The 25,683-nt window shown below is 41.3% G+C and overlaps 1 protein-coding gene and 1 non-coding gene across 2 annotated transcripts; both read right to left on the bottom strand.

Annotated features, from left to right (window-relative positions):
• Positions 1-949: 949 nt before the first annotated feature.
• prelid1b (PRELI domain containing 1b) lies at positions 950-5,282 on the bottom strand. The gene is made up of 6 exons (XM_062445243.1): positions 5,143-5,282; positions 3,463-3,623; positions 2,853-3,078; positions 2,639-2,752; positions 2,461-2,539; positions 950-1,112 (listed from the first exon to the last, which is right to left on the bottom strand). Exons 2-6 carry the CDS (start codon positions 3,552-3,554, stop codon positions 1,000-1,002), a joined length of 624 nt encoding a protein of 207 aa, XP_062301227.1. The 5' UTR covers positions 3,555-3,623; positions 5,143-5,282; the 3' UTR covers positions 950-999.
• On the bottom strand, positions 4,654-4,725 carry trnag-ucc (transfer RNA glycine (anticodon UCC)). The gene has a single exon. It is a non-coding gene; the product is annotated as a tRNA-Gly (tRNA).
• Positions 5,283-25,683: the final 20,401 nt, after the last annotated feature.

Consider the following 25,683-nt stretch of genomic DNA (forward strand, 5'->3'; position numbering starts at 1 on the left):
TTAAATACCGGCAGCAGCGTTACCATAGTTACAGCCATACGGCTCAATTTTATTGCTTTGTGTGTGACAGAAAGCCTCATACAGCAGCAAGTACACCACTGCCTCAATGTCCTCCATTGTTTGTGTTTTGTGTCGCGTATAAAATGAAGTCACAGCAGTTTCGCGGAGCCGTGCTATGACGACCCCGCCCACGTTGAGTAGGTACTTTTTTGTAATGGAAAAGGACCCGTGCCGAGTCGAGGCGAGTCGTGCTGAAACTGTGTAGTGGAAAAGCGCCATAAAGGACCAGGATGTGTGTGTGTGTGTGGTTTAGTGCCATCTAGTGGTGGTGTTGCAGATTACAACCAACTGAAAACCCTCTGTGATATATCAGAAACTGACCATTAGACGGCAACGATGCAGAAAAAACGTTATTTAGCTAAATCATCTATGAGGTTTGTTATGACACATGCATCTGCAAAACATCCAACGAGCTGTGATCTGATGCAACATTCATATACAGAGATAAAACAATATAATGCATAATTTTCTCGTAAAATACAAACAGAAAGAAAATAGACAAAGAAATGAATCTGAAATTAATTCCTATGGATCAACATATGCAGAATGATAAGTAATAAATAAAATAAATTTAAAAAGACAAATACAAACTATGTCAATATAAAAAAAACTCCACTAGAAAAATGTAATAAAACTTTACAGATGTTACAGAAGAGAATGTTAAATATTTTAAATAAAAAAAATGTCTATTTTCTTTTTAAAATATTTTTTAGATTTAACAAAACCTCAGTTGGGAATATTTATATATGTGTATCAAAATTAAACATTAAACAATCATCTAGAGAAATAAACTTTACCTTTTTATGATTTTTTTTTTTTTTTAACTAAGATTGTTTCGTCAGTTTTTCCCAAAGACTTCTGGGAAGGTTTGTAGTCCAGACCAGCGGACGCTCAGTTAATATTCATCACTCCGCTGAGATCACAAGCTGAAGAGGAAGTTTAAACATATTGCTTGGGCTTCTGGGTGGAGGTGGGCGTTGCTTGCGGTTGGAGAGGCTTGTGTTTCTCTGATGATTCGCTCTGGTCACCGTGGAGATGAGCGGGGACCTCGGCTGCAGTTAATGAGAGAAAACAATCAGGCGTTTTCATGTTTTCTTTTTGTTATTAATTGTTTTGGGTGTGTGCTCGTTCACTTCTGTCTTTGTGAGGACCGGTTTGAGTTTGAGGATGTTTCGGAGAAGTGAGAACATCACTTTTCAGAGGATGATTTCAGGGTTAAGAGTTGAAATTTAGAGTTAAAGTTAAAATAAGGTTTAAGTAGGGCTGGGCATTATATCGATATCGTGATATGAGACTAGATGTTGTAATATCGTGATATAGCATAGGTGTTTTTTCCTGGTGTTCTGGCTGTTCTACTATTGGCCTTTTACCCACTTTGTCATTATGCTCCCCTCCCTCGGTTTAACTGACTGGCTAATTTGGCATATTGTAATATTGTGATATGGCATAAGAGTCTTTTCCTGGTTTTAAAGGCTGCGTTACAGTAAAATGATGTAATTTTCTGAACTTACCAGATAGTTCTAACTGTTCTACTATTGGCCTTTTACCCACTTAGTCATTATATTCACATTACTGATGATTATTTATCAAAAATCTCATTGTGTCAATATTTTGTGAAAACATCGATACTCATCCCTACAGTATTGTTGCGATACCGATATCGAGGTATTAGGTCATATTTTATCCATATCGCCCAGCTTTAGGTTTAAGGTGAGGTCCAAACCAACTACCTACCTGTCAGCAATATCTAACACTTTCTATTCTGCTTTCTTTTCTGCTTTGTTATGGATTCAGATTCAACCTCTGTGCATGTGTTACTGGATCTCTTTGGTGTTTCTGGCCTGACTTCCATTTATCTTAAAGTATAATAATGTCTTTTCTATAGTCATACTTAGGGCTGGGTATCGGTACTCAATACCTTTTGAGGTAATGACCGAAATAAACACGTAGTATTGAAACAATACCTGCAATTGATCCCTTTTGTATCCAGAGCTATATGACTGTTTGTATGGACTTGCTGAACCTAAATATGTTGATGTAGAATATGGAGTTCTGTTCTTGGTCCTCTGCTCTTTTCTTTATTTTGTAATTTCTTGGCCAAATAATAAATAGTGATTAAATAAGTTTCCACTGCTACACTGATCATCACAGCCAAATTAGTAACTTAGAGAACTTGGTTGCTTTGAAACACTGAATGCAATGTGATTTCTTGCCTCTAAATTATGATAAAATTGAGATGCTGGTCATTGAACCTCTTAGTTTCTATAATTGGCGGAGAGGTTGGTGTATCAATAAAATCAAAATGCAACAGAAGTGAACTTAGTGAATACATGATGAGTGATGTAAAGCATGTCAGTGAGTCCTCACAAGGCTGGAAAGACTAAAGCTTTAGTGCCTCACCTTGTATCTTTGACAGAGCGAACTCCAGCCCCTTCATGGCTTTGGCTTGGTTACTTTTAAACCTGGCGAGACCAAATTCCTGATCGAGAGACACACAGAGGATTAAACAGAGACAGACTTTAATAACTCTGACTGTGACTCTGTGTTTGTGTAGTGGTATAACTCTGGTTTGTTATACCTGTATCGGTCGGGCCAGACCATAAACAGCCGAAGAGATCCAGGCCTCCCTCCTCACTTTGGTCCACAATGGTCGACTTTGGTCCTCCTCAAACACACATCGCTCTACCACCGTCTACGACACAGAAAAACTTTAAATTACAGCTCTAACGATAAGCAAAACACCAAATATTTGAGCGTTCCAGGTTGTTGTGAAACGTGCGACACATAAATACCATCAGCGTGTTGTGGTTGAGGTTCCAGGTCTTGATGGTGAGTGTGTGAGTGTGCGGGTCGACGATGGAGTCCTCCAGGACGTAGACGGCCCGGGCCATGTGGGCGGGGAAGACGCGCTCGGCCCAGCCGGGCAGCCGGTTGGTCTTTGTCAGCAGTCGCCGTGACAACAGGAGGTTGTTGGGGGTGATCTCGCGGTACAAGACGTCTTCTGTGAGGACGTGGGCGCTGATACACACAAATATAGAGATTTATTATATAGAGAGACACAGTATGTCAGTGTGTATGTGTGCTATGGTATATTTAGTCAGGACCAATGTGAGTTTAAGAGCTTGAGAGTGAGAAGAAGGGGGCACTTTTAGTTTTTTGGAAAGGTAAAACACTTTATGTAAAGGAGTACAAGTGAAGAGATGTTAGGACATTATTGGAAATTGAGTAAATCTTGGAAAGTAAAGACCTTTTTAGAAATGGTTCATAAAGAGTCGTGTAGGGTTAGATTTAAGGGGCTCAGGTGGTGGAGCCATTGTAAACACATGATCAGGGTGAGGAACATGGAGTGAGCCTAAAGTAAAACGTTCATATTCTGGATAAACGAGTGTAGAAGTGCGTTACCTGTATGGGTTTGGGTAACGCTGCCAGAAGGCGGCCAGCACCTGATGCCATGGACTCTTTATGTCGATGTCGCTGTGGAAATACCTGCCCATGACTACACACACACACACACACACACACACACACACACACACACAGCTTACAGCCGGCTCATTCAGGAGCTGCAGGGAAAAAAATATAAAGAAATATGCTGTTTCATTTATTTTCAGACATAAAATATTCTTCATTGAATTAGCTGTATCACCATATTTTCTGTTTTACCTTATCAACACATTCCAGCTGCATTAAAATGTAAAACTGGAAATCAAACAATGTTGTAGAAGAAGCAGAAGGTCACGTCCTATACACATACACACCAAATTACCGCATTGTGGGACTAATAAAAGATAATTTTACCACTTTAGAAACATTACAAGTCATTTAAATTAAAGTCAATCAGACTTTAGTAGTTAACAGTTCTATGAATAATGAAATGATTCAACCACTTAGCTGACCGATTACAGCAAGAAAAACATGTTTCAATGTTCATTTGGACTCCTGACTGTTGTTTTAAGACACACTTGAAAAATTGTGAACCTGCCTTTATGTAAAGACATTTAACACTTTTGAAATATATGGTGTATTACGGTAATGTGGGACATTGACTCATGTGGGACAACTAAGCTCCAGTGTATTTATCTATTTTTCTATACAATTATTTTAAAGCTAACTAGTATATGCGTACTGTTTAAGTTATATTGTTACATACAGGCTACTTGTTTTTTTACCTAAGAGATGAAGAAAGCAAGAAAATACATAAATTGTAGGCCTACTAAATTAAATGACAAAATATAGGTATGCACATTACAGAAAGGTTTCTAAGCCTAAATATAAGTGCCAGTCTTCTGATTAAACAAGGAAACATTTTGAGGATTCCATAATGATATAAAGGTATTGATCTAATGTACTGGATTCAAAAAATTGTAAATATGGTAAACAAGTAAGAATTTCAAAAAGTGTCCACCCTATGTCACAAATTCAATAGAAAAATTACTAACTATACATTTTTCTTAAAATGGGATTTAGAAAAAAAGTCTTATAGGATATTTAGAAATACTTTATGAAAAAATACCAGATATGTAGATAAAACAATCGTTATTTGAAGCCATAACTAAGCTTAATTCTGCTTAAGGTGTAAAAAAAAAAACCATTTGCGTTGGCCGGGAATCGAACCCGGGTCAACTGCTTGGAAGGCAGCTATGCTCACCACTATACCACCAACGCTTGTGTGTACTCTGCCCTCTCTGTGTGATTACATAGAGTACAACAGGGTTTATTCACTATTAAATAACATATTAAATTTTGGTTTTATACGTTTAAAGGCCAACATCGGTGAAAACCATTAAAACTGAAACACTTAAAAGACGTTAGCTTCTTTCTTCGTGCCGTTTGTGTGTTCAACGGTCAAAACAGACATTATTATTATTTATTCCTCTTTTTAGGGTCACGGTTCAACCAGCGGTCGTATAAAATACACTCTACCTGTCGTAGTTAGCTTATGAACCCTTAGTAAACGTGAATTTGTACGTTAATCGTCTTTTAATGCCCCTCATCGTCAGCGTGTTTACCGGGAGCTTAAACGATTAGCTGCCGTTGGTTAGCACGCTAGCAGCTAGCAGCTAATCGCGGGTCGGTTCGTACCTGGAGCCTTCATATCAGCGCAGTGAGCCGGGTGTCAAAGCCTGCAGGAGGTCTGGGTCGCTGCATGAGGGAAACACGGAGGGGATGATCGTGTTTTTGCTTTGAGGCCGCTGCACATTTCGCACAGAAAGAGAAGATGCAAAGATATAAACTGGAAGTCAGCTGATCTCACTGCACTTCTCACTTTCCTCCACTAGATGGCGAGCTGATCTCACTCAGGATAGACAGCAGAGACATGTTTATTATTATCCACTGGGAGACATTAACTCAGCAGCAAATAGTTAAAAACCTAAAGATTTAGTCCTAAAAGCAGGTGATAAAACTACATACTACTCAATATTATATTCCATTTCAGCCAAGTCTGTTCTGCCTCTTAAGTTCTACAGACTGGACCTTTATTTTTATTTTTTACTTTTTGTATTGATTTTAAAGTTGACAAACAGAGACAGAATGATTTAGGACAATAATGAGTGAATATGAAAACAAACATAACATAAAAACATCAACACAAACATCACAAAGAGGCAGAAGGTAAGTACAAAATGCTGCATCAATAGTCTATCAATGTCTAAGTAATGGCCAATTAAGACCAAGCTAAACCATTTAAACCCCTCCGCAGGGCCTCGTCTTCTCCAATATAGTCCAGAAAGTGTTCCAAATGAAACCAGATTGGATCTTTTAAATATGGAACCAGTAGGGATTGTTCTCAGGTTGTTCCAGACAGCTGAACCAAAGTCCCAAAAGGTCCGTCTGAAGACCTGGACCTCATTCTGGATACAGTAAGACCACCTGAACCGGACTGAAGTCAGTGAGCAGGTCAGTAATATACAGAGGAACCAAACCAGTAAGTACTCTTTAGACTATTCGGGGAGAACAGGGTTGGTAGTCACACTTTTTACTTTCCTTATAAAACCTTATACTGAATACATTCCCTTTTAATTTGTAACAGAAGTCTAAAGTATCAGGTAGGAATAGAGAGGTCTGACTTTCCTTCAGCTGATTCTGTTCAAAAGATATGAACCGTCTAATATGTGACAACCGTCCCCATCGTTGGGTTGGTAGTCACACACTATGTGGTTGGTTGTCTCTGTGTTATTTTAATGGAGAAAAATAAAAAATATAGACAATCTTTAAAAAATATTTAAAATGTTCAGTTTGATTGAAATACAACAACCTAACACATCTCCTGCACAAAGAGAACATAAACAGGAAAAATCATTCAGTGCATTTTTAATCCATATATAACAATATTAAGTTTAACCTCTCTGCTCTGAGCTTCACATCTGGAGGAGTCTGGCTCTTTGTTTGTCTTCCTGACTAAGTTCCTGCTCATTCTGCTATCTTAAAACAAAGAAAGAACTAGATATATCACACTATATATGTATAAATACCAACATGTGACAAACATCCCCAACTGGGATTTGTTGCTACCAGTAAAGCTACCAACCACATGTTTTGGCGTAGCTAAGAAAAAAACTTACCTAACTATCGCTCTCTCTTCATACTTTTTAATGGTATTGATGTTTTATTATAAACTCATTGTGTAAAAGAAGAGAAACACTGAAGAGTTGGATATTTACATTTTCACATGAAAAACACTAAACGTCCTCTCACCTCAATGTCAAGCAGTTTACTCCAGAAATGATCTCTGAAGTAACTTCTCACCTAAACTCTGAAACTTTTTAATAACCCCTCTAGGGACCGAGATCTGATGGATGTGACAACCAACCCCGTTTTCCCCTATACGACTATAGAGTTTGTCTTTTAACGTCTAACAAAAAGCAGTGTGTAGTCGGCTCACATTTCAGATGTCTATGAGTTGTTAACAGCTCCACCAAATACTGATTTTTCCCTCTAAACTTCTCACATGCTTTCATTTCAATTAATGTTCAAATGATCCAATATTTCAGCAAAAATCAAAGATTAGAGAAAAAGTCCAAACACTGAATTTCACTCATAAGGTTTCCAGCAGACCATTAGCTATTGGCCTAATTTAGCTTTAGTCACTTTCCTCTTCACAGTCAGACCTCATTGGTTCCACTTATCTCATACTCAGACCTTATTGGACTCAACCATTAAATCCCATTTGTGCTGGCTGGATGCGGAGCAGCAGTCCTGCAGCTGGCGGTGATTCACTCTTTACAACCACTTCACTAGGTCAAAAGTATAATGGATCACAACTGGACTGTGGAGGTCCTGTTGATAAATGAGAGGTGACGATGGGAGGTTCTTCAAATATTTAACACTGTAAATATTAAACCGCTACTTAAAGGTAAATTCTGAGGCTTATTTTGATGATGCAATGTTGGTAAGAAACAACAAAGTCTCAAAAAGACTAAATCAGCACATTATCTCGTACAGTATATCTGTTATAATACAGTTAGGTATCTGGTAATTTGTCTTGTAGACCTTTTATCTTCTCGCTATCTTTACTGTCTCCAAAGGGAAAAACAGTTTAGTCCTGCAACTAGTGATTTATTTTGTCTATAAAATGTGACACATACACGTTACAATTTCTTAGAACCAAATGACGTCTCATCATATTAATTTTATTGTCATGTACGACACATTAAAGGGCTGAATCTTCATACTTGAGACGCACCAACCTGGAAATATTGAGTATCTTTCCTTTTTTTTTAAACAATTAATCCATTAATAAATGAGTTAATTTACTTTTAATTGACTAAACATTGCAGCTCTACATCAGTAAACTACCACAAACAGTCATTGCAATACAAACAGACATTGTACACACTGGAAAAGCTTATGCATATATTATTATGTTAAGCATTTGTATAACTGAAAATGAACTCGCTTGCTCCTAAAATAAACTGATTTTTGTTTTGTTATGTATCTTATTCATTTAGTTGGTTATTATTTAGGGCTACATCTAACAACTTCATTTATTTTCTTGATTAATCGACTATTTTGGTTCAGAAAATGGTGATAAGTGTTTCTCAAAGTCCAAGCTGACGTCCTCAAATGTCTCATTTTTTTCCTCAACTCAAAGAAATTCAGTTTAATGTCATAGAGGACTAAATAAACCAGAAAATATTCACATTTAAGAAGCTGACTTTGACTTTTTCTTCTTAAAAAAATGACTCAAAACTATTAATCGATTAACAAAACACTTGGTAGTTAAGTTTAGTATTACGCAACGAATCAATTAACTGCCTAATATTTGCAGTCCAGCTCATTTAATGTCATGAACGATGTCTACTTCTATTGTAAATCCCATTCAAGGTATATAAATGACTATACGACTGGTACTTCACATGTAAATATGTGCACAGTGATTTTATTTGCCGTTTTCAGGTCATGAATCAGTGTGTTTCTGTTTCCCACCACACACAGATGGGCGATGGGGTTTCTCTCCCTGATGAAGACACTCAGAGTGATGCGAGGCTTTGCTCAGGTGATGGATGCGTCCGTCACCTGAGGGCGCTCTGTGACAGACACACTGCAGCGTAAAGATAGCGGACCACGTGTCAGTCTGCAGGGACGGCTGTCAGCTTATCTGTGTCGATGTGGCTGAACTTCAGCGTGATGGACGCCACGGTAACTGACATCAGATGGATCAGACTTAGGCTTTATCTCTTTTTTTGGGGACAAAGTAAGAGATATTTTATTTATCCTGAGGGAAATTCATGTGTCAGAGCAGCTCAATACAACCAAGAGATATGAAACATCATGGAATAAAGATAACAAACACAAATTCAAGATGAAATGACTAAAAGTGAAGATATTGTTGTTTCTTTTAGGTTTTACAGTATTTACAACACGTATAGTAACTGGAAAATACACATAATGAGGATAAAGAAAGAAATCTAAAGGGGGAAAAAAACAAGATAAATAGATTTCAAAAATAGGCAGATACATATATACATAGTGGGTAGAACAGAGAAGCAGTTATTACCATTTAGACAGATAAAAACTATATAAATATAAATGAATAGAGACAATAATGAGATTTAACAGATAGGAGTTAAACAGTGTTCAGTGACTACTCATCAGATTTCTCGTCTGTGTTGGCTCGAATATAAATCTCATGTTACCAGAGTCGGCTTCTGTGAAAATGGCTAACTAGCGGCTAACAGCACTGATTTTGTTGTCAAAGCTAGCAGCTAGCATAAATACATAAGTAGCTGTAATATAAATGCTAGCTAGATACCCAGAACATGAGATGAAGTCAGTTTTATTTGTCTGTTAGTTTAGTTATTTAGATATTTGGTTGATGTTTGTTAAACGGCTGCTAACCAGCATGATGTTGACCACTAGCTAACGTTAGCTAATGAAGAGGACGGTTTAGACCTGCTCTGTGTGTAAAGTGCCTTGAGATTACTTTTGTTGTGATTTGGCGCTATATATAAATAAAGAAGGATTGATTGATTGAGATTGATTAATGTTGGCTAACGGTAGCTAATGTTAGCTGCACCAGTTAGCCTTCACTGTCCGTTATCTTCTTGTCAACTTGCGACTTTTCGTCTGGTTTGCTGTTTATAAAGCATAAAGTATCAATTATCAACCAATTCTGTACAAAACCTTTTTATCCAACTTCAATCCAAGTTATTACCACAAGTTTTATACTTATCTATTTAGAAATCACGGTCAATACGCCATTTTTGCGTAAACGCCTTAGATCGGCCTTTATACAGCTAACTTTGTCAGTTACAGTTAATTATCTAGTTTATTTTTGTTTTAATTATTTATCTGTATTATAAATTTCTCTGTGAAGTGCTTTGTTCAACACCTGCTGTTTTTAAATGTGTCCTAATAATCAATAAATTAGACTCGTCATGATAAACGTTAGCTTACTATACTCGTCTATATAGGAACAGAATGTCTTTGCGAACAATATTATCCATTTCTATATTTATCTAAACTTAAACTAAACTGTTTCTGAATGTTCCTCTTCTCTTATTTACAGTTTTTCCTCATAATATTAAAACTTGTATCTTGTTTACCCTCCTAGTACTGACTAACTTTATTTACTGTACTCCTTTCAGCCCAACTATGGTGCAACTATAGTAAAGCTAAAGTGAGGAAGCTTCAGGTTGCATTCAGAACTGTGTTTAAGCTTCTTCTTCTAACAATGTTCCCACCTTTCATGCTGTTAAAGGAAGTTAATGTATAAATTCATTTTACTTTATCCCCTCAAACTATATGACTTTATTCCCTAATTCCTGCACACACAAAAAACATAGATTTAATCTCATATCACCTGTTTTTTGTTTTGTTTATCACTTTATTCTTTGACTGTATTTTCATAACTTTTTCTTCCTAATATTACAACTCTTGCCATTTCTCGTCCCTCTCTCCCAGTGTAGCTTTCATCGTCATGGCAACTAATCAATTAAAATCAATTAGAATCAATTAAAGGACAACGTGCAGTGTTTATGCTGCCAGATACATTCTTTATCTAAGTGATATTTTATCCGTCTTCATTCATCTCCCTCTCTCTCTCCTTCTCTCTCTCTCTCTCTCTCTGTCTCTCTCTCTCTGTCTCTCTCTCTCTCCCCCTCTCTTTCTCTCTCTCTCAGCTGGCAGCCAATCATCTTCGGGGTCTCGCGCCTCCTGTTTTCTCCTCACCTCGCCTCCGCGCCAATCAGACGGCTCACACTGCGCGCAGCACGCAGCCACGGGTGGCGCCGACAGCCGGAGACACGACGGAGGGCACGAGCCAACACACACACACACACACACGAGCCAACACACACACACACACACAAACACACGCACACACACACAGACAGAGGAGCCGACACACACACACACACATATGAGCCAACACACACACTTACACACACACACGTCTCCGTTACTGAACATCAGAGTCGCGTGTACCCCCCCCCCCCCCAGGCTTACCCCCCCCCCCCTCCCCTCCCCTCACCCTTCGCTCTGTCGCTACGACGACGCACGTATCCTTTCATAACCTCCGCCATTATTCATCACCCCCTCCCCACCTCCACCTCCCGCTCCCCCTCCTCCTTTCTTCCCATGGTGGTTGTGTTTTTTTTGGTATTTTTTTTTTTCTTCCTTCCTTTCTTTCCTCGAGCTCGTCTCTCTTCTTTTTTTTTTCCCGCCCCTGCAGCGTCTCCACAGAGCGGCTTCCTCCTCTTGCGACCTGGCTAATTTAACGCCTCTCCCTCCCTCACTCCCTCGCTCCCCTCCTTCCCGCCTCTCTCCCCGCTCGCTTGTGCCAAACCCAGGTGATTATCCATCCGCCCCCCGTTATCCCCCCCCCCCCCCCCCCCCCCCCCCACACCACCACCACATCACTCCCCCTCCCCCTCATCCCTCCCTCTCCTCCTCCTTCTCTCCTCGGTACCGACAGACCGACAAATCCCTCCCGGTGCTCCTCTCTCCCCCCCTCCTCCTCCTCCTCCTCCTCCTCTCTCTCTGTCTCCTTCCCCGCCAGCCATGATCCGTGGCGGGCTAATTCCCAGACGGTCTTCTTCTTCTTCCTTCTCTTCTCCTCATCACTCTCTTCTTCCTCCTCCTCCTCCTCCTCCTCCTCCGCCTCCTCCTCCTCCTCGCGGGCCCGGTAAGTAGCAGCAGCACGAGCCGTCCATCTTCTCGTTTTCTCCTCCTCTCTGTCGGACTGCATGCTGTGTTCACGGTATTTATCGGTTGTTATCGGGTCTGGGTTTTTTTTTTCGGATTGACCCCCCCTCCCATCCCCTCCCTCCTCCTCCTCGCCTTCCTCTTGCTGTGCCTGAGGGTGGTTGGAGGGGTGGGGGGGGGGGGTGGGGGGGGGGTGATGGTGGGGGGTTAATGTGTCGCCTGGGAGAGTCGTTTTCCCCTCGCGGCCGGTGGCCACCGTGACCTTCTGTCAGAGCTCGCGCCGGCCCGGTTGACCAGACAGGGTAATTAGTTACGCCTCAAGGGAGCGAGGGGGGGGGGGGCGAGAAGACACACACGCACATGCCGACACACACACGCACACTGGCTGCGCACACACACACACACACACAGAGCAGAAACACACTCATGCTATCATTCTCTTTTCAGGCTGAACGCTTTTTACTTCCTCCTGCTAACACACACACACACACACACACACACAGAGCAGAAAACACACATCTCTTTTTCAATAAGTGTGTTTCCACCTGTTTTCATGCACATTTTCAATTTGCATATTTAAAAAAAAACAAATTTTTTTTTTTTTTAATTGTAAAATATAGGGGAAAAAATATCGTATATATGATATAATCATAAAAAGTTTTTAAGCTTGATGGATGTTAAGGAAAAGTTAGCGTATTGATAAAAGTGCGACGGAAACAGATTCAGCCAATAAATACAGAAATTACGTGACATAAAATGCTGAAAAATGTGACGAAAAGGTGAAAACTTGGAGCGATGAGACGACAAGAAACAAACTGTCAAAATATCAGATCGGAAAAAACAGCAAAATGCATCATGTACGATTTAACTGCTGCTTATCTCAATGAACCAACTCCTAATATTCACACAACATTAACGGATGGAAGGATTTTATTTTTGCAGATTCTTATGAAAATTTGGTTAAAATGTGTGACAAGTGTGTGTGTTTCTGTGTGTGTGTGTGTGTGTTTCTGTGTGTGTGTGTTTCTGTGTGTGTGTGTGTGTTTCTGTGTGTGTGTGTTTCTGTGTGTGTGTGCAGAGAGGTCAGAGGTCAGTCTGTCATCAGTTTCAGACCAAACACATAAGAGTGAATAGTTGGCTGCAAACTGAAGAGCAACCTCATGTCTCGATTTTTTTAGTCAAGAACAAAGAATTCAGAAACTTTTCCATCATTTCTCTCTTACAGTAAACTTTCATCTCCAGTCGGTCAGAGTTTTTAAACCAGGTCTGTTGGACGGTTCAGTCGGTGGGACACTCGTTTGTTCTTGTATTTTTTTGGGTTTGATTTATAGCAATGGAGCACTATGATAATTAACTCCTACTTAGGCAATCAAAAGAGTATTTATTTGGTGGGAAACACTTGTTGTAAACTTTTTTTGTAATGGAAAAGGTTCCTGGAACCGTACCGAGGCGAGTCGTGCTGGAATTGTGTAGTGGAAAAGCGCCATTATTTTCATTGGAGGACGCTTTGCTTCCAGATGGTTTGGTTCAGTTGGTGTGACGCTCCTGTAGGTGATGTGAGTTTGATTTAGAAACGACTTAACTCTTAATTAATGAATCAACATAGTATTTAAACCTGGTGGGAAACACTTGTTTTGTCAACCAGGTCTGTTCATTTAATTGGGGGACGTTTGTTTGTTCTTGTAGGTTTTGTGTGTTTGGTTTAGAAACTAGGTTGGTCTAAATTGAGCACTAACTCCTAAAAATAGTCATCATACTTAAAACATAGGAAATACATCTGTGTGTTTAGATTAGTAGTCTGTTGTAGATAGATGCTGAAGATTTTATCTTTCAGTTGTCAAAGAGAGAAGATGTCGGACTTCTTTACATTTTTTATAGATACAGATTCAAGTGACAGAAACTTGAACAATGAGAAGCCCAAAAACAGTAAAGTCAACGATACGACATAAGTGCCGAAATGAATCGCAACTGCAGCAATGACATCATCATGACATCATCGCAACATCACAGCAGACTTCTGATCTTTTGTTTGTCTGTCTTTTTCGTTCACAGAGCGAAACGCGTCGTCCGCGGAGATCTAACCGCTCGCCGCTGCTCTTCCTTTTTCTGTGAGCGAGCGTGCGTGTGCGTGTGTGTATGTGTGTGTATGTGTGTGTTTAAGCGTGTGTGAGGTCATGTCGGGCATGACGAGCGGCGTGTGCGTGGACAGCGACCTCTCCTCGATGCTACAGAGAAGCTCCGCCCCCTCGCACCATCACCCAAATCACCATGGTTACGGCGGACAGGCACAGGTGAGTCGTGATTTTTAACATTAAGATTGTTGTCATTGTGACTCAATCTGTGAGGTGTTTGCTTTAGAGGTTTTTATTCAATAAACTTAGTTGAAACAGATCCAGTAATTACATTTATCAGGGGAACAAAAAAGATACAAGAACATGAAATAAAGATGAATAAAAACCTTGAAGGTGTTTCAACAGCATTTGTTTTCTTGGTACATTCAGCTCACAAAGGTTTCCTCTTTGTAAACTGTGATTTATTAATGTAGAATTTAGCTAAAATACTGACTCACAGTTCACAGAAAGAGTGACATCCTTTAAATCACTTCTCTGTTAACCCTCCTGTTGTCCTCGAGTCAAGGAAGGAAGGGAGGAAGAAGGAAGGAAGGAAGGAAGGAAGGAAAGGAGTAAGGAGGGAGGGAGGGAGGAAGGAAGGAAAGGAGTAAGGAGGGAGGGAGGAAAGAAAGAAGGAAGGAAAGGAGTAAGGAGGGAGGGAGGAAGGAAAGAAGGAAGGAAGGAAGGAAAGAAGTATGGAAGGAAGTGAGGAAAGAAGTATGGAAGGAGGAGGGAGCAAAGAAAGAGGGAAGGAGGGGAAGAACGAAGGAAAAATTAAAGAAGGAGGGAGGGAGGAAGGACAGAAGGAACAGTTAAAACAGACGGGGTCAATTTGACCCGGGAGGACGACACAAAGGTTAACTGATTTTATTTGTTATTATTATTTCTAATCTTTATACCCTGTGTTTTTATTCTGTTTGATTTAATTTAAATAGTCGTTCTTAAATGTTTTAACCAGGTAAAGCACTTTGTAACTTACATTATTTGCCCCCTCACTTCAGCCTTTGAAGCAGGCGATGGGAATACATCCATAAATCGAGGGTATGAAGCCTGGAGAGAGGTGCAATCTGAAGGATAAATCCGCCTTTGTTCAATAACCTTTCATGAAGATGTTTGAAATAGATGAGTTCAGTTCAAACAGCGATAACAAAACATGAAGACACACAACTACGAATATGAAGTGAGCTTAAAGCTGGAGGGAAAGGGCTTTATTCATTGCTGCTGTCACCAAGTGCTGCTCATATGGGAATGTTGGGTTCAGTCTAGACCTGCTCTGTGTGTAAAGTGCCTTGAGGTGACTTTAGTTATGATTTGGTGCTATATAAATAAAGATTAATTCATTGAAACCAAACACACATCAAAGTTTGTGAGCTACAGGGAGGAGACGATGGACATGACGATGTTTAAACAGTTTTCCACATCAACCGACTTTTGTCCTACCGGCTCAAATTAGACCCGGTCTGATTTGACTGTTTATAAAGTATAACGTATAAATTATTCTGTGTTGGTCCTTTTTAGCCAACTTCATTCAAACTTTTACACATATTTTTTTAGAAATTATGGTCAGTCATTTTTGAGTTAATGGAGGGTTTTGAGGGAATTCTGTCTAAAGTTCAGTGAGTGTCTTTTGGGTCTAAAGATCAACAAGTTTAACACATAGAACAATGTGCTGAATATTAGATGATCTCTGTGGTTCAGCTGTAACAAACCGCCTGTTTTTATTGATGAGGTCTGGTATTGATTGGATATTGATCACGTGTTGCAGGTGTCGAGCCTGGGGCCGATGCTGGACTACACCACTGAGATGGACCGGTACCGCTCGTCCATCGCCAGCTTCTACAAGACCAACGTCAACATGAACATGAACGTCACGAACTTCCCTCAGTCGGCCAAACTGGCGGCGCGTTTGGCAGCCGCTGCGCCCATGTTCCCCCCTTCCGCCACCAGTCTTGGTGCCATGGCAACAGGGCCCTGGGGTTGCCACGACAACATGAACATGAACATGAACCACCCGGCGGCCATGTTCTGGGGGCGGCCCAAACCGGTGGCGACGGCGCCGACGCATCACCACCATCATCACCACCCGTCGGCAGCGGGTCACATCTCCTCCTCGCACCCCCACAGTACTAGCATGCACCAGGGCGGGAGGTCGGGAGGGGGAGGAGGTGGGGGAGGCAGCGAGGGGGCTGATAAACACGGACATACTGCCTCCTCACTTCCTGTCACACAAGGAACAGCACACCATCACCCGATGGCGCATAGCAACGGGAACTTCCTCCCCGGATACGCCGGCGGAGCAGACTGTGGTGTCATGAACAAACAGGGACACGCCCACCCGGACATGATGGGCCTATCAGAGGGAGGGAGCTGCAACGGGGGAGGGGTGATGGGTGGTAGCTTCCTGGGGGGGCTTGGATTACCCCCTGGGGTTATTGTCATGGCGATGGGGTCGGCAGGAGGCGGGATCTCAGACGCCGGCAGCGCCTTCCAGATGACAGGCGGCCAGCGGGCGCTAACGGACTGCCAGCAGCACGCCAACTCCTCCCCCTGCCCCTCCTCCTCCTCGCCCTCGTCGTCAGGGGTGACGGCAGGGGGCGTGGCGTTGTCGTCGTCATCGTCGTCGTCGGGGGCGGTGGCGAAGAGGAAGAGGAAGCGGTGTGGCGTGTGTGGGCCATGCAGGCGGCTGATCAACTGCGGCGTCTGTTCGTCGTGTCGCAACAGGAAGACGGGTCACCAGATCTGCAAGTTCAGGAAGTGCGAAGAGCTGAAGAAGAAGCCGGGGGGAGGAGGGGGGGCGCTTGAGGTGAGGGGGCACACACACACACACACACACCTGAACACAAACACCTGAACACACACTCATGGTGACGGAGTCGGAGATTTAGCAACATCTTAAACACTTTTTACACAATTTTTAACGTGTGTGTGTGTGTACATGTATTACTGATATTTTGGGGATATTAGTAAGTTTGGTCACATGTGGGGACTCGCCTCCTTTTCGAGTCCCCATTATGTTAATCATCAAATTTTTGCGGCAAAGACTTGATTTAAGAGTCTGCAGGGAATTAATATAAGTCAATATTAGTGTGTGTGTGTGTGTGTGTGTTCTTGTTAAGCATCTTTCTGAGGACCTATATTGAGGACAATTTTGTAAAGTCCGTCCTCGCTTTGAACCTCCAAGAGTTTCGCTTTAGGTTCAGGTTTGTATGATATCCACTAGTGTCCTCACAAGTATCGCAGTATAAATGTGTGTGTGTGTGTGTGTGTGTGTGAGTCCTGGCTCACTTAACCCAGATCACTGCCAGTGAGGCATGAGCTGCAAGGCATCACTCACCCTGCTGAGTGTGTGTGTGTTTGTGTGTGTATGTGTGTGTGTGAGCGCTGTGCAGATGGTGGGTGGTGAAAAGCGAGAGCTTGGTCCCTGCTGAGGTCTGGCGGGCTGCCAACACACACATTCTCACACTCTAACACACACACACACACTCTAACACACACACACACAGGCCGACTCTCCACCGATTCACAGTGATAAAGCAAGCTGGAGACCGGGAGGGAAAGAAGAATATTTATGTTATCGATGTGTGTGTGTGTGTGTATGTGTTAGAGTGTGTGTGTGTGTGTGTGTGCAATAAGAATTAGTGTAGATCAATAATTCGTTGACACCAGCGTTCGACCTCACTGATGACTCTATACATCTCACACACACACACACACACACACACACACACACATACATTCTAACACATATACACACACACATACACACACACCTTCCTGTTTGAGTCTCCGCAAACTATCACTAATTATTCTCTCAACATCAACACACACACACATGTTGTATAAGCTTCTGTGTTTGTGTGTGTGTGTGTGTGTGTGTGTGTGTGTGTGTGTGCTGGTGTGTGTGTGCCAGTGTGTTTGTGTGTGTGTGTGTGTGCTGGTGTGTGTGTGTGTGTTAGTAAGACAGTGAATTAGCAGCCATAATCTTCCTCAATTATGCGCTAATTGGACCTGTGGAGGCTAACGGCAAGTAACAGCACTGTGTGTGTGTTCAGCGTCTGTGTGTGTGTGTGTGTGAGCGTGTGTGTGTATGTTCAGCGTGTATGTGTGTGTGTGTTTGCAGGTGGTTTCACACTCTTGCCTCATCCTGCTCTGTTCTCTTTGATGTCGACCTGACAGACTCTCAGCCAATCAGAAAGTTTCTATCTTGTGAAATCAGCAGCGAAGCCTCCTGGCTGTAAAAAATAAAAAATGTTCACACCTCGTCTCCTCTGACAGAATATCAGTCCTGCTGAGTCCAGAACAAACTGACCACTAACTTCAAAGTAGAGCCAGGCTGCGTTTAAAGACATCAAACAACACATTTCACCACCTGTAGTTTTAACAGGTGGTTCAGACACAACTCGCCATCCATCAGCATCCATTAAACTGCTGGACTGATTAAAGCACAAAACCATCCAAACGTAGCTCAGTTTAACCACATTTCGAGAAAATCTGCCAAAGAAAATGTTCATTTAAAGTTTGTCTTGGTGCTAGTTCTCTAGTCCTGCCATTAAACCGTCACAGAAGAATAAACACAACGAGATCATTGAAAGAGCGTCAGTCGAAGCTCAAACGATGGAAAACATGTTTGAAATATGACAGTTCTGCTAGTTCATTCATGTACGTCATCATTTATTCACTCAGTCTGTTTACATTTGCCTTTATCTACATCAGTGGTCTCCAACCCTGCTCCTGGAGAGCTGCTGCCCTGCATGTTTCAGGTATCTCCTCCACTCTAACACACCTGATTCTAATAATGAACTCGTTATCAAGCAGCTGAAGCTCATCAAGCTCTTGATAACAATTTAATTCATAGAATCAGGTGTGTTAGAGTGAGGAGATACTTAACCCTCCTGTTGTCCTCGAGTCAAGGAAGGGAGGGAGGGAGGAAGGAAGGAAGGGAGGAAGAAGGAAGGAAGGAAAAGAGGGAGGAAGGAAGGAAGGGAGGAAGAATGAAGGAAAGGAGGGAGGAAGGAAGAAAGGAGGGAGGAAAGGAAGAGGGAGGGAAGGAGGGAGGAAGGAAGGGCAGAAGGAAGGGAGGAAAGAGAGAGGAAGGAAAGAAAGAGAGAAGGAGGGAGGGAAGAAGGACAGACGGAAGGAAAGAAGGAAGGAAGGGAGGAAAGAAGGAACAGTCAAAACAGACAGGGTCAATTTGACCCGGAAGGATGCAGGGCAGCAGCTCTCCAGGAGCCGGTTGGAGACCACTGATCTACACAATTTTCATACCTCAGACAAGGAAACACTTTTTTTTGGTTGGACAAACATTGATTGCCCTCAGAGCATTGTTTTAAGCCTTTATTTGATAGTGGACAGCAGACAGATGACAGATATTGAAGGAAAAAATAAGCCTGATAATCTTGTGGTCTATGACCTAGGAAGAGGGGAGGAAATAAAGAGAGAAGGAAGGAAGGAGGGAAGGAAAGAAAGAGAGAGGGAGGGAGGGAGGACGGACAAACAGAAGGGAGGGAAGAAGGAACAGTCAAAACAGACGGGGTCAATTTGACCCGGGAGGACGACACAAAGGTTAACACATAAAGACACACATATATTTCTCTCTTTTTCACTTCTTTTTTCTCACTTTCTTCCCCGTAGCGGCCACCCTCCGTCCCGACCGGCGAGGCTTTTCGTTGGTTCTTCTAGCCTTCCCTCTCCGCCAACAGAGTGGCAGCTAGAGGCTGAACCGGAGGTCACCATCGCTAACGGACTACAAATTAGACTCTGACACATTTTTAATAAAAAGGGACTACAGCTGGATTACAGGATTACAATTTCACACTGTGTGGATGACAGTTTAAATCTACGAATCTCACCTCAACTGGAACAGGAAACCAGCTGGGAGGACAGAGGAAGACGGGACAGTTTGGTCACAGCCAATCAGAATTTGATCTTTTCCCTGAACGTGTTTACAATTACAAGTTGTTTCAAATTGTTTCAAATTCAGCTCATTAACGGATGCACACAGGTTGAGCTAACTAGCTAGAAATACTACCAGAAAAAAGGCTACAATTTTAAAAGTAGTGTTGACATCAGAGACATCAGATATAACCTGGTTCACTGCCCAGAACTTCCTAGGTGCTATTAAGAATGGGAATGTCATATTCTTACATAGCTAGCGAGTTACCTAGTGACAGAAAAATTTAACAAAATTAACTAAAACTTATGTTGACTGGACAGATGTGTCACCGGTTTCTGATTGGTTAGAACAAAACAATACAAATTAAAAAATAAAAACCCCACCAACAAGAAATTGGCAAATGGCAATGAATGGTAATGTTGCACCATGGAAATAACTATTAAAGTTCAACATCTCAACTTAAAATATGATGATGTGTCAGAGTTGTGTTCACTACTTGTTTCTGCTGAGAAAAAGAAAATATACTGTAATTACCAGTTTCCAACAGTTCATAGTAAACTCTTCTGACTTTGCACTAAATAATACAGAAATACAAATATGGATGCCTGCTGTCAGTCAGAGTCTGTCGTTCAAGGTAATTAAACCCAAATTAAATAGTGTTATATTGTCAGTGCACAGTATTTTGACCAACTCTGCATTCATACAACCATCATGAATTGTCTGATGGCGTAAACTTACCATCCTTCCCATATGACAAAAACACAGGGCCTTTCTCCTCTCCTACAGGCTTCACCATCTGTGATCAAACTGTCTCCTCCTTCCTCTTTTATCCTCCACCTCCTCTTCCTAAAGACCCACAAACCACATCGTAGCCAAACCAGGACCATTCAGGCCTCAAGTGGAGTGCTGCTGTCACTACGTAAACGATTAGTTTGACCAAAACCTGACGACAATTTAACCTCAAAGGAATAACTTCAATACAGAGGGAGTACAAACTGACCTCAGCAGGAAGTGATTCAGGACTCTTGTTAAGGACTAAAACTCCACCACAGCAGGACTACAATTACCACATCACTGTTATCCGTCTCTTCTGTCTACCTCCTCCTCAAGAATTTAAAAGGCACCTTGATTGATTTTTACTGGGCTGTGCTCACGCTGGAACGAAATGAGCTGCTTCTTAACTCTCTAGATGGTCCAGAGCTGTAATACTTCTCAAGGAATCTGGTGTTTAAATATTTTTATTTATTAGTTTACTCCTAAAGGAGTGACGAAACGTCTGAATTTATTGTATTTGTCTGGATTTTAATGGAAAGTTCTCAGGGCGCAGTCACACTTCCGGTTGGTTTTATACGCACTAAAGCTGGAAAAAAACTCACTTTCAAACTCAAAATTTCTAAGGTCTGTATCGGTCAAACTTTCAACAGGACCACAAAGAGAGTTCAGAACCAGTTTCTCTGTTCTTGCATCAATGCAGATTGTACCACATGGTGACCAACGGGGAACAGAACAAGAGAATCCAGCTGCAGTTTCGATGCCGCCAGGAAACTCAAAGGGAACCTTTGAATCTTCGGGAAGCTCTGAACTGAAAACTGGATTTATAAGGAACTGAAACTGAACTGAAAGAGATCAGAACATTCAACACTAACAAAAACACATCTTTTCCAACACGTCTGTGTGCCGTCATATTCTGTGTTACCTTTTAAACCAAGACATCTAGGGCGTTTTCAGACCTACAGTTGGTTTACACTGGTCTAGTAGCTTGTGTTTTCTCCTTGTTTCAGTTTCTTTTAACACAGCAAAAATGTTTAGGGAGACAGTGAGAACGTAACAAGGAGACGGTCCTGAAGAAGTTCCTATCTGCCCAAATATCAAGAAGGCAACTTACTTTTTTGTCAGTCCAGGTTGGACCTTACTGTTTCCACAGTTTAGCTCAAACTTGCAGCTTTGTAGTCAATCACATGGAGGTCGGATCATGAGCTGCCTCTAAAGGGTCTCTTTGCAATTGTTTTGGTCAAAGTATGATTGCTGTGTTCGGATCTGTTTAAAGGAATCACACCAAGGAGGAATAGCAACCAGACTGAACTACACAGGTTTGAAAACGCTCTAAGTCTAAAATGTGTTTCTGAAAATCACAAAAACTCTTCCGTTACAAAACAATTTCCCGACATGAAAGCTCAACTTTCTTTAGACCTCTAGATTAAAGACATTCTCACCAAGTCTTGTTTTGAAATATTAACTCAACGAATGTTGAGAAGTCTAACCCTAACCCAACCTCTCTTTGAGCAAACTGAATTGAATACAGTAATTTTAATTAATGCGTTATTATTGTTGGCTGACCAGAGATGCCGTCTTTGTGTTCAGGTGCTTTCAGACTGACCGCTGATTAAAAGTCTGGTTGCGTTTTTAATAAGATCTTGTTATGCAGATTATTTTGCGAAGACATTCTCCAGATTTCTACTGGCTTGTTCCGAAGAAAGTTTGGGCTTAATGATGTTAAGTTTGAAGTAGAAAATTCCTTCATAAAACATTCCTGCACTTATTTTTGCACAAGGCCACTTTATATTTCTCCTGATTTTTAGTGGGATCACAAAAAAATAGTCCCAATAAAAACTGTTGAGTGAGGTCGGTCAGCCAGTGATTGCAATATAGCTATGGAAAGTTGTTCTTTTTGGATATACAAAGGTAACAAAGGATAACTATCATCTATTGCTAACATTAAAATAAGACTAATTAGACTAAATAGTAAATAAAATAAAATACAATATACGGGTATATAAATGAGACGTCATGATATAGAAGTGAAACCAGATCATTGGGGTATATCTTAGTGAGATTCACTTAACCTTTGTGTCGTCCTCCCGGGTCAAATTGACCCCGTCTGTTCCTTCTTTCCTCCCTTCATTCATTCTGTCTGTCTGTCCTTCCTCCCTCCCTCCTTCTCTTTCTTTCCTTCCTCTCTTTCCTCCCTTCCTTCTTTCCTTCCTCCATCCCCCTTCTGTCCATCCTTCCATCCTTCTCTCTTTCTTTACTCCCCATTACCTTCTTTCTTTCCTCCCTCCTTCCTTCCTTCCTTCCTTCCTTACTACTTTCCTCCCTCCCTCCCTCCTACCTTCCTTCCTTCTTTCCTCCATCCTTCTTCCTTCTTTCCTAACCCTCCTTCTTCCCTTCCTTCCTTGACTCGAGGACAACAGGAGGGTTAATGGATGAACAAGTGTAACTTGACCATTTTTGAGAACCATCCCATCCAGTTTAAATGGGATCAGTTCTGCTCCTCATGAACCTCCAGCCAGACAGAACTTAATAATGGGCAGAACATATGATAATGATTTCCCTCAGAGGATCCACTCTGTCTCCAACAGCTGGAGGATTTGAACGTGATATTGAAGCGTTTCTTAAAAATATAATTTATCGGAGCAGCACGACAAAGATTACAGTCGTCTCTTTTGTCTTGGAATTTCTACAACTATTTGATATATTGTCATCAAATTTGGTGCAGACCTTCATTATCCTCGCACAATTATAATTATACTATTCACTCATCATGTCAAAGTTTCTTCACTCGCAGACGTGTTGGAAATATTTATTATTTTGTTTTTTATTGTTGTTTTTTAAAATCTTTTGAGCATCATGAGGAAAACGTTCCCCTCACCTCTTTGTGGGAACTCAAACCAAACGTCTCCTTCCTCCTGTGCAGGGGTGGGGTGAAAGAAAGAAAAAAAAAAAGGGGGAAGGGGACGTTTGTTTTCCATGTCTGTCGTCCTCCTCATGTTTTCTGTCTCTGTGAGCTCCTCATGTGCTGAATTATAATAAAGCATTTCAAAGATTAGCTGTGATTGAATGCGAGAATATGGATGTCAGGTTATTGCATCATACAGTACCCTGTGTAATGGTGCGTGTGTGTGAGAGAGAGAGAGTGTGTGTGTGCAGGCATTTAAACAGGTTTTGAATTACACCGTGGCTTTCGGGGGAGCCCTATTTTCCGGTGCACTATTAACCATGCATGGACATCAGCAGACAATTGCAGAATTGCTGCGGTTACTAGATACAGTTCATACTCTCAGTTACATTTCACATTATACAGAGAAAATCTAGCCATGCAGGTACCACAAACAGTAGGGCTGGGTATCCAATACAAGCACCCTTATATTGATACTGATACCAATTCTTTCATACTACATTGGATACCCATCATGTGAATAGAAGCATTAAACATCTAAATGATTTGATTTTTACACAAATTTTAAATATCCTGTTCTCCTAAATGCCTCTTTGTTTAGTTTTCACTGCAATGTCAAAACATAACTGGTTCATCTTTGAACTGTTATTTGGCGAAATGTTTCACTCTCACTGTTTAATAGCTGCCTTAACTACGACAACTACATTCTGCTGAAAGTTGCTAGTTAAAGGGAAAAGTTGACAAACTAGCACACCAACCCCGCCCACTAAAGCATGCCCAAAGCAACTTTAGTTTCAATAAAATCCAAGATTTAACGCACAAAAGATGAGTAACTAAGTCTACAAACCATTTATCTTGAAGTAACGTTGTTTGGTGTGTCCACTTCAGAACACACAGTGCAGTTCTCCACCCAAACGCTTGAGTTGATTGGTTGTGAGCAAGTCCATACAAATAGTATGTAAATGCAAAAAAGATCGATCACAGGTATCGTTTGACATGACACCTTTCAATGCTACTTGGTATCAATTTATTTTGGTCGATACCTTAAAAGGTATTGAGTACCGATACCCAGCCCTAACAAACAGACAGAAAAACTAATCACAGTTTTAATGTTTTTTATCAAAAACAACAAAAACTCCACACAGTGAGTCGACCAATAGTTTGCGCTTCACTTTTAAACAGACCAGACTTACGTTATGTCATGTGAAAGCACGGGGGACATGCCAACAGCTTCAACTGTTGGTCTCACACAAAAATTTAAAAAAAAGTCACTATTCTCTATTTGAGTGCACCGTCATACATGGATAGCCACAGAAACATCATTGTGTTTATTACAGTGGAGACGAATAAACACAACACTGACATATTTTTTTACTGTTATTTATTTCAGGAACCTTAATGTGCAGAAAATTTAAATAACCTGTGACATAAAAAATGATGATATTGATGATTTAAAGTAGGCTTTTAGGGGAGATTGTGTCCTTATCAGGGGAGTTGCGCTCCCTTTAGCTCCCCCCCCCCCCCCCGTAAATCAAACCCTGCATTTAAATGAGCAATATGTTTTTGTGTGAAAATGTTTCCGCCTGTGTGCCACAAGATGGAAGCTGTGTGTGTGTGTGTGTGTGTGTGTGTGTGTGTGTGTGTGTGTGTGTGTGTGTGTGTGTGTGTGTGTGTGTGTGTGTGTGTTTGTGTGTGTGTGTGTGTGTGTGTGTGTGGGCTTGTCATCTCGGTAATGGTGTTGCTATCAGAGAGAGAGAGGCAGAGAAAGTCAGAGAGGCTGGTTGTCCCTGACGACGGTGAGCCGTGTTGCCTGGCAACAGTGCTAACAATGGCCCACTGCCAGTGTTCTAGAATGTGGGCGTGGCCTGAGAGGGTGGAGGGGGAGGGGGGGTCGAGTTTCAACCCAGTAATTTTGACACAAACAGCTCTGATGTGAATGATTGATGTTTGTCACTGTGTCATAAATCTGCAGGTTTCATTAAATCGACTCTGAAATCATCGAAATATAAGTTAAAAATTCAAAATAATAAACATCCAAACGGAGATTAAACATTGTTACAATAAAAAGGAAGAACTAAGAGTTAAGATCTTTTGGGTGGGTCCATTTTGTCCCGATAATTTTCTCATATGACACCTGAAACAAGCAGTTATTTAGTACTAATTACAGAGAAAATAGACAATTGATTAGTGTACTACCAATTAATTAAAAAAAAAAAGGTTTTTGTTCTCGTCTTAATTAGTGGATGAGATGCTAAACTTGGTTCAGTTTCTTGAACAAAAACACACAAAAATGAATG

Source organism: Scomber scombrus, chromosome 23 (assembly GCF_963691925.1).
Source record: "Scomber scombrus chromosome 23, fScoSco1.1, whole genome shotgun sequence".
NCBI lineage: Eukaryota > Metazoa > Chordata > Actinopteri > Scombriformes > Scombridae > Scomber > Scomber scombrus.

Coding starts and splice junctions, on each gene's coding strand:
- prelid1b (XM_062445243.1), bottom strand. CDS start 3,554: ATGGGCAGGTATTTCCACAGCGACATCGACATAAAGAGTCCATGGCAT. Junction 3,079..3,462: donor CGTTACCCAAACCCATACAG/GTAACGCACTTC, acceptor TGTGTGTATCAG/CGCCCACGTCCTCACAGAAG. Junction 2,753..2,852: donor TCAACCACAACACGCTGATG/GTATTTATGTGT, acceptor TCTGTGTCGTAG/ACGGTGGTAGAGCGATGTGT.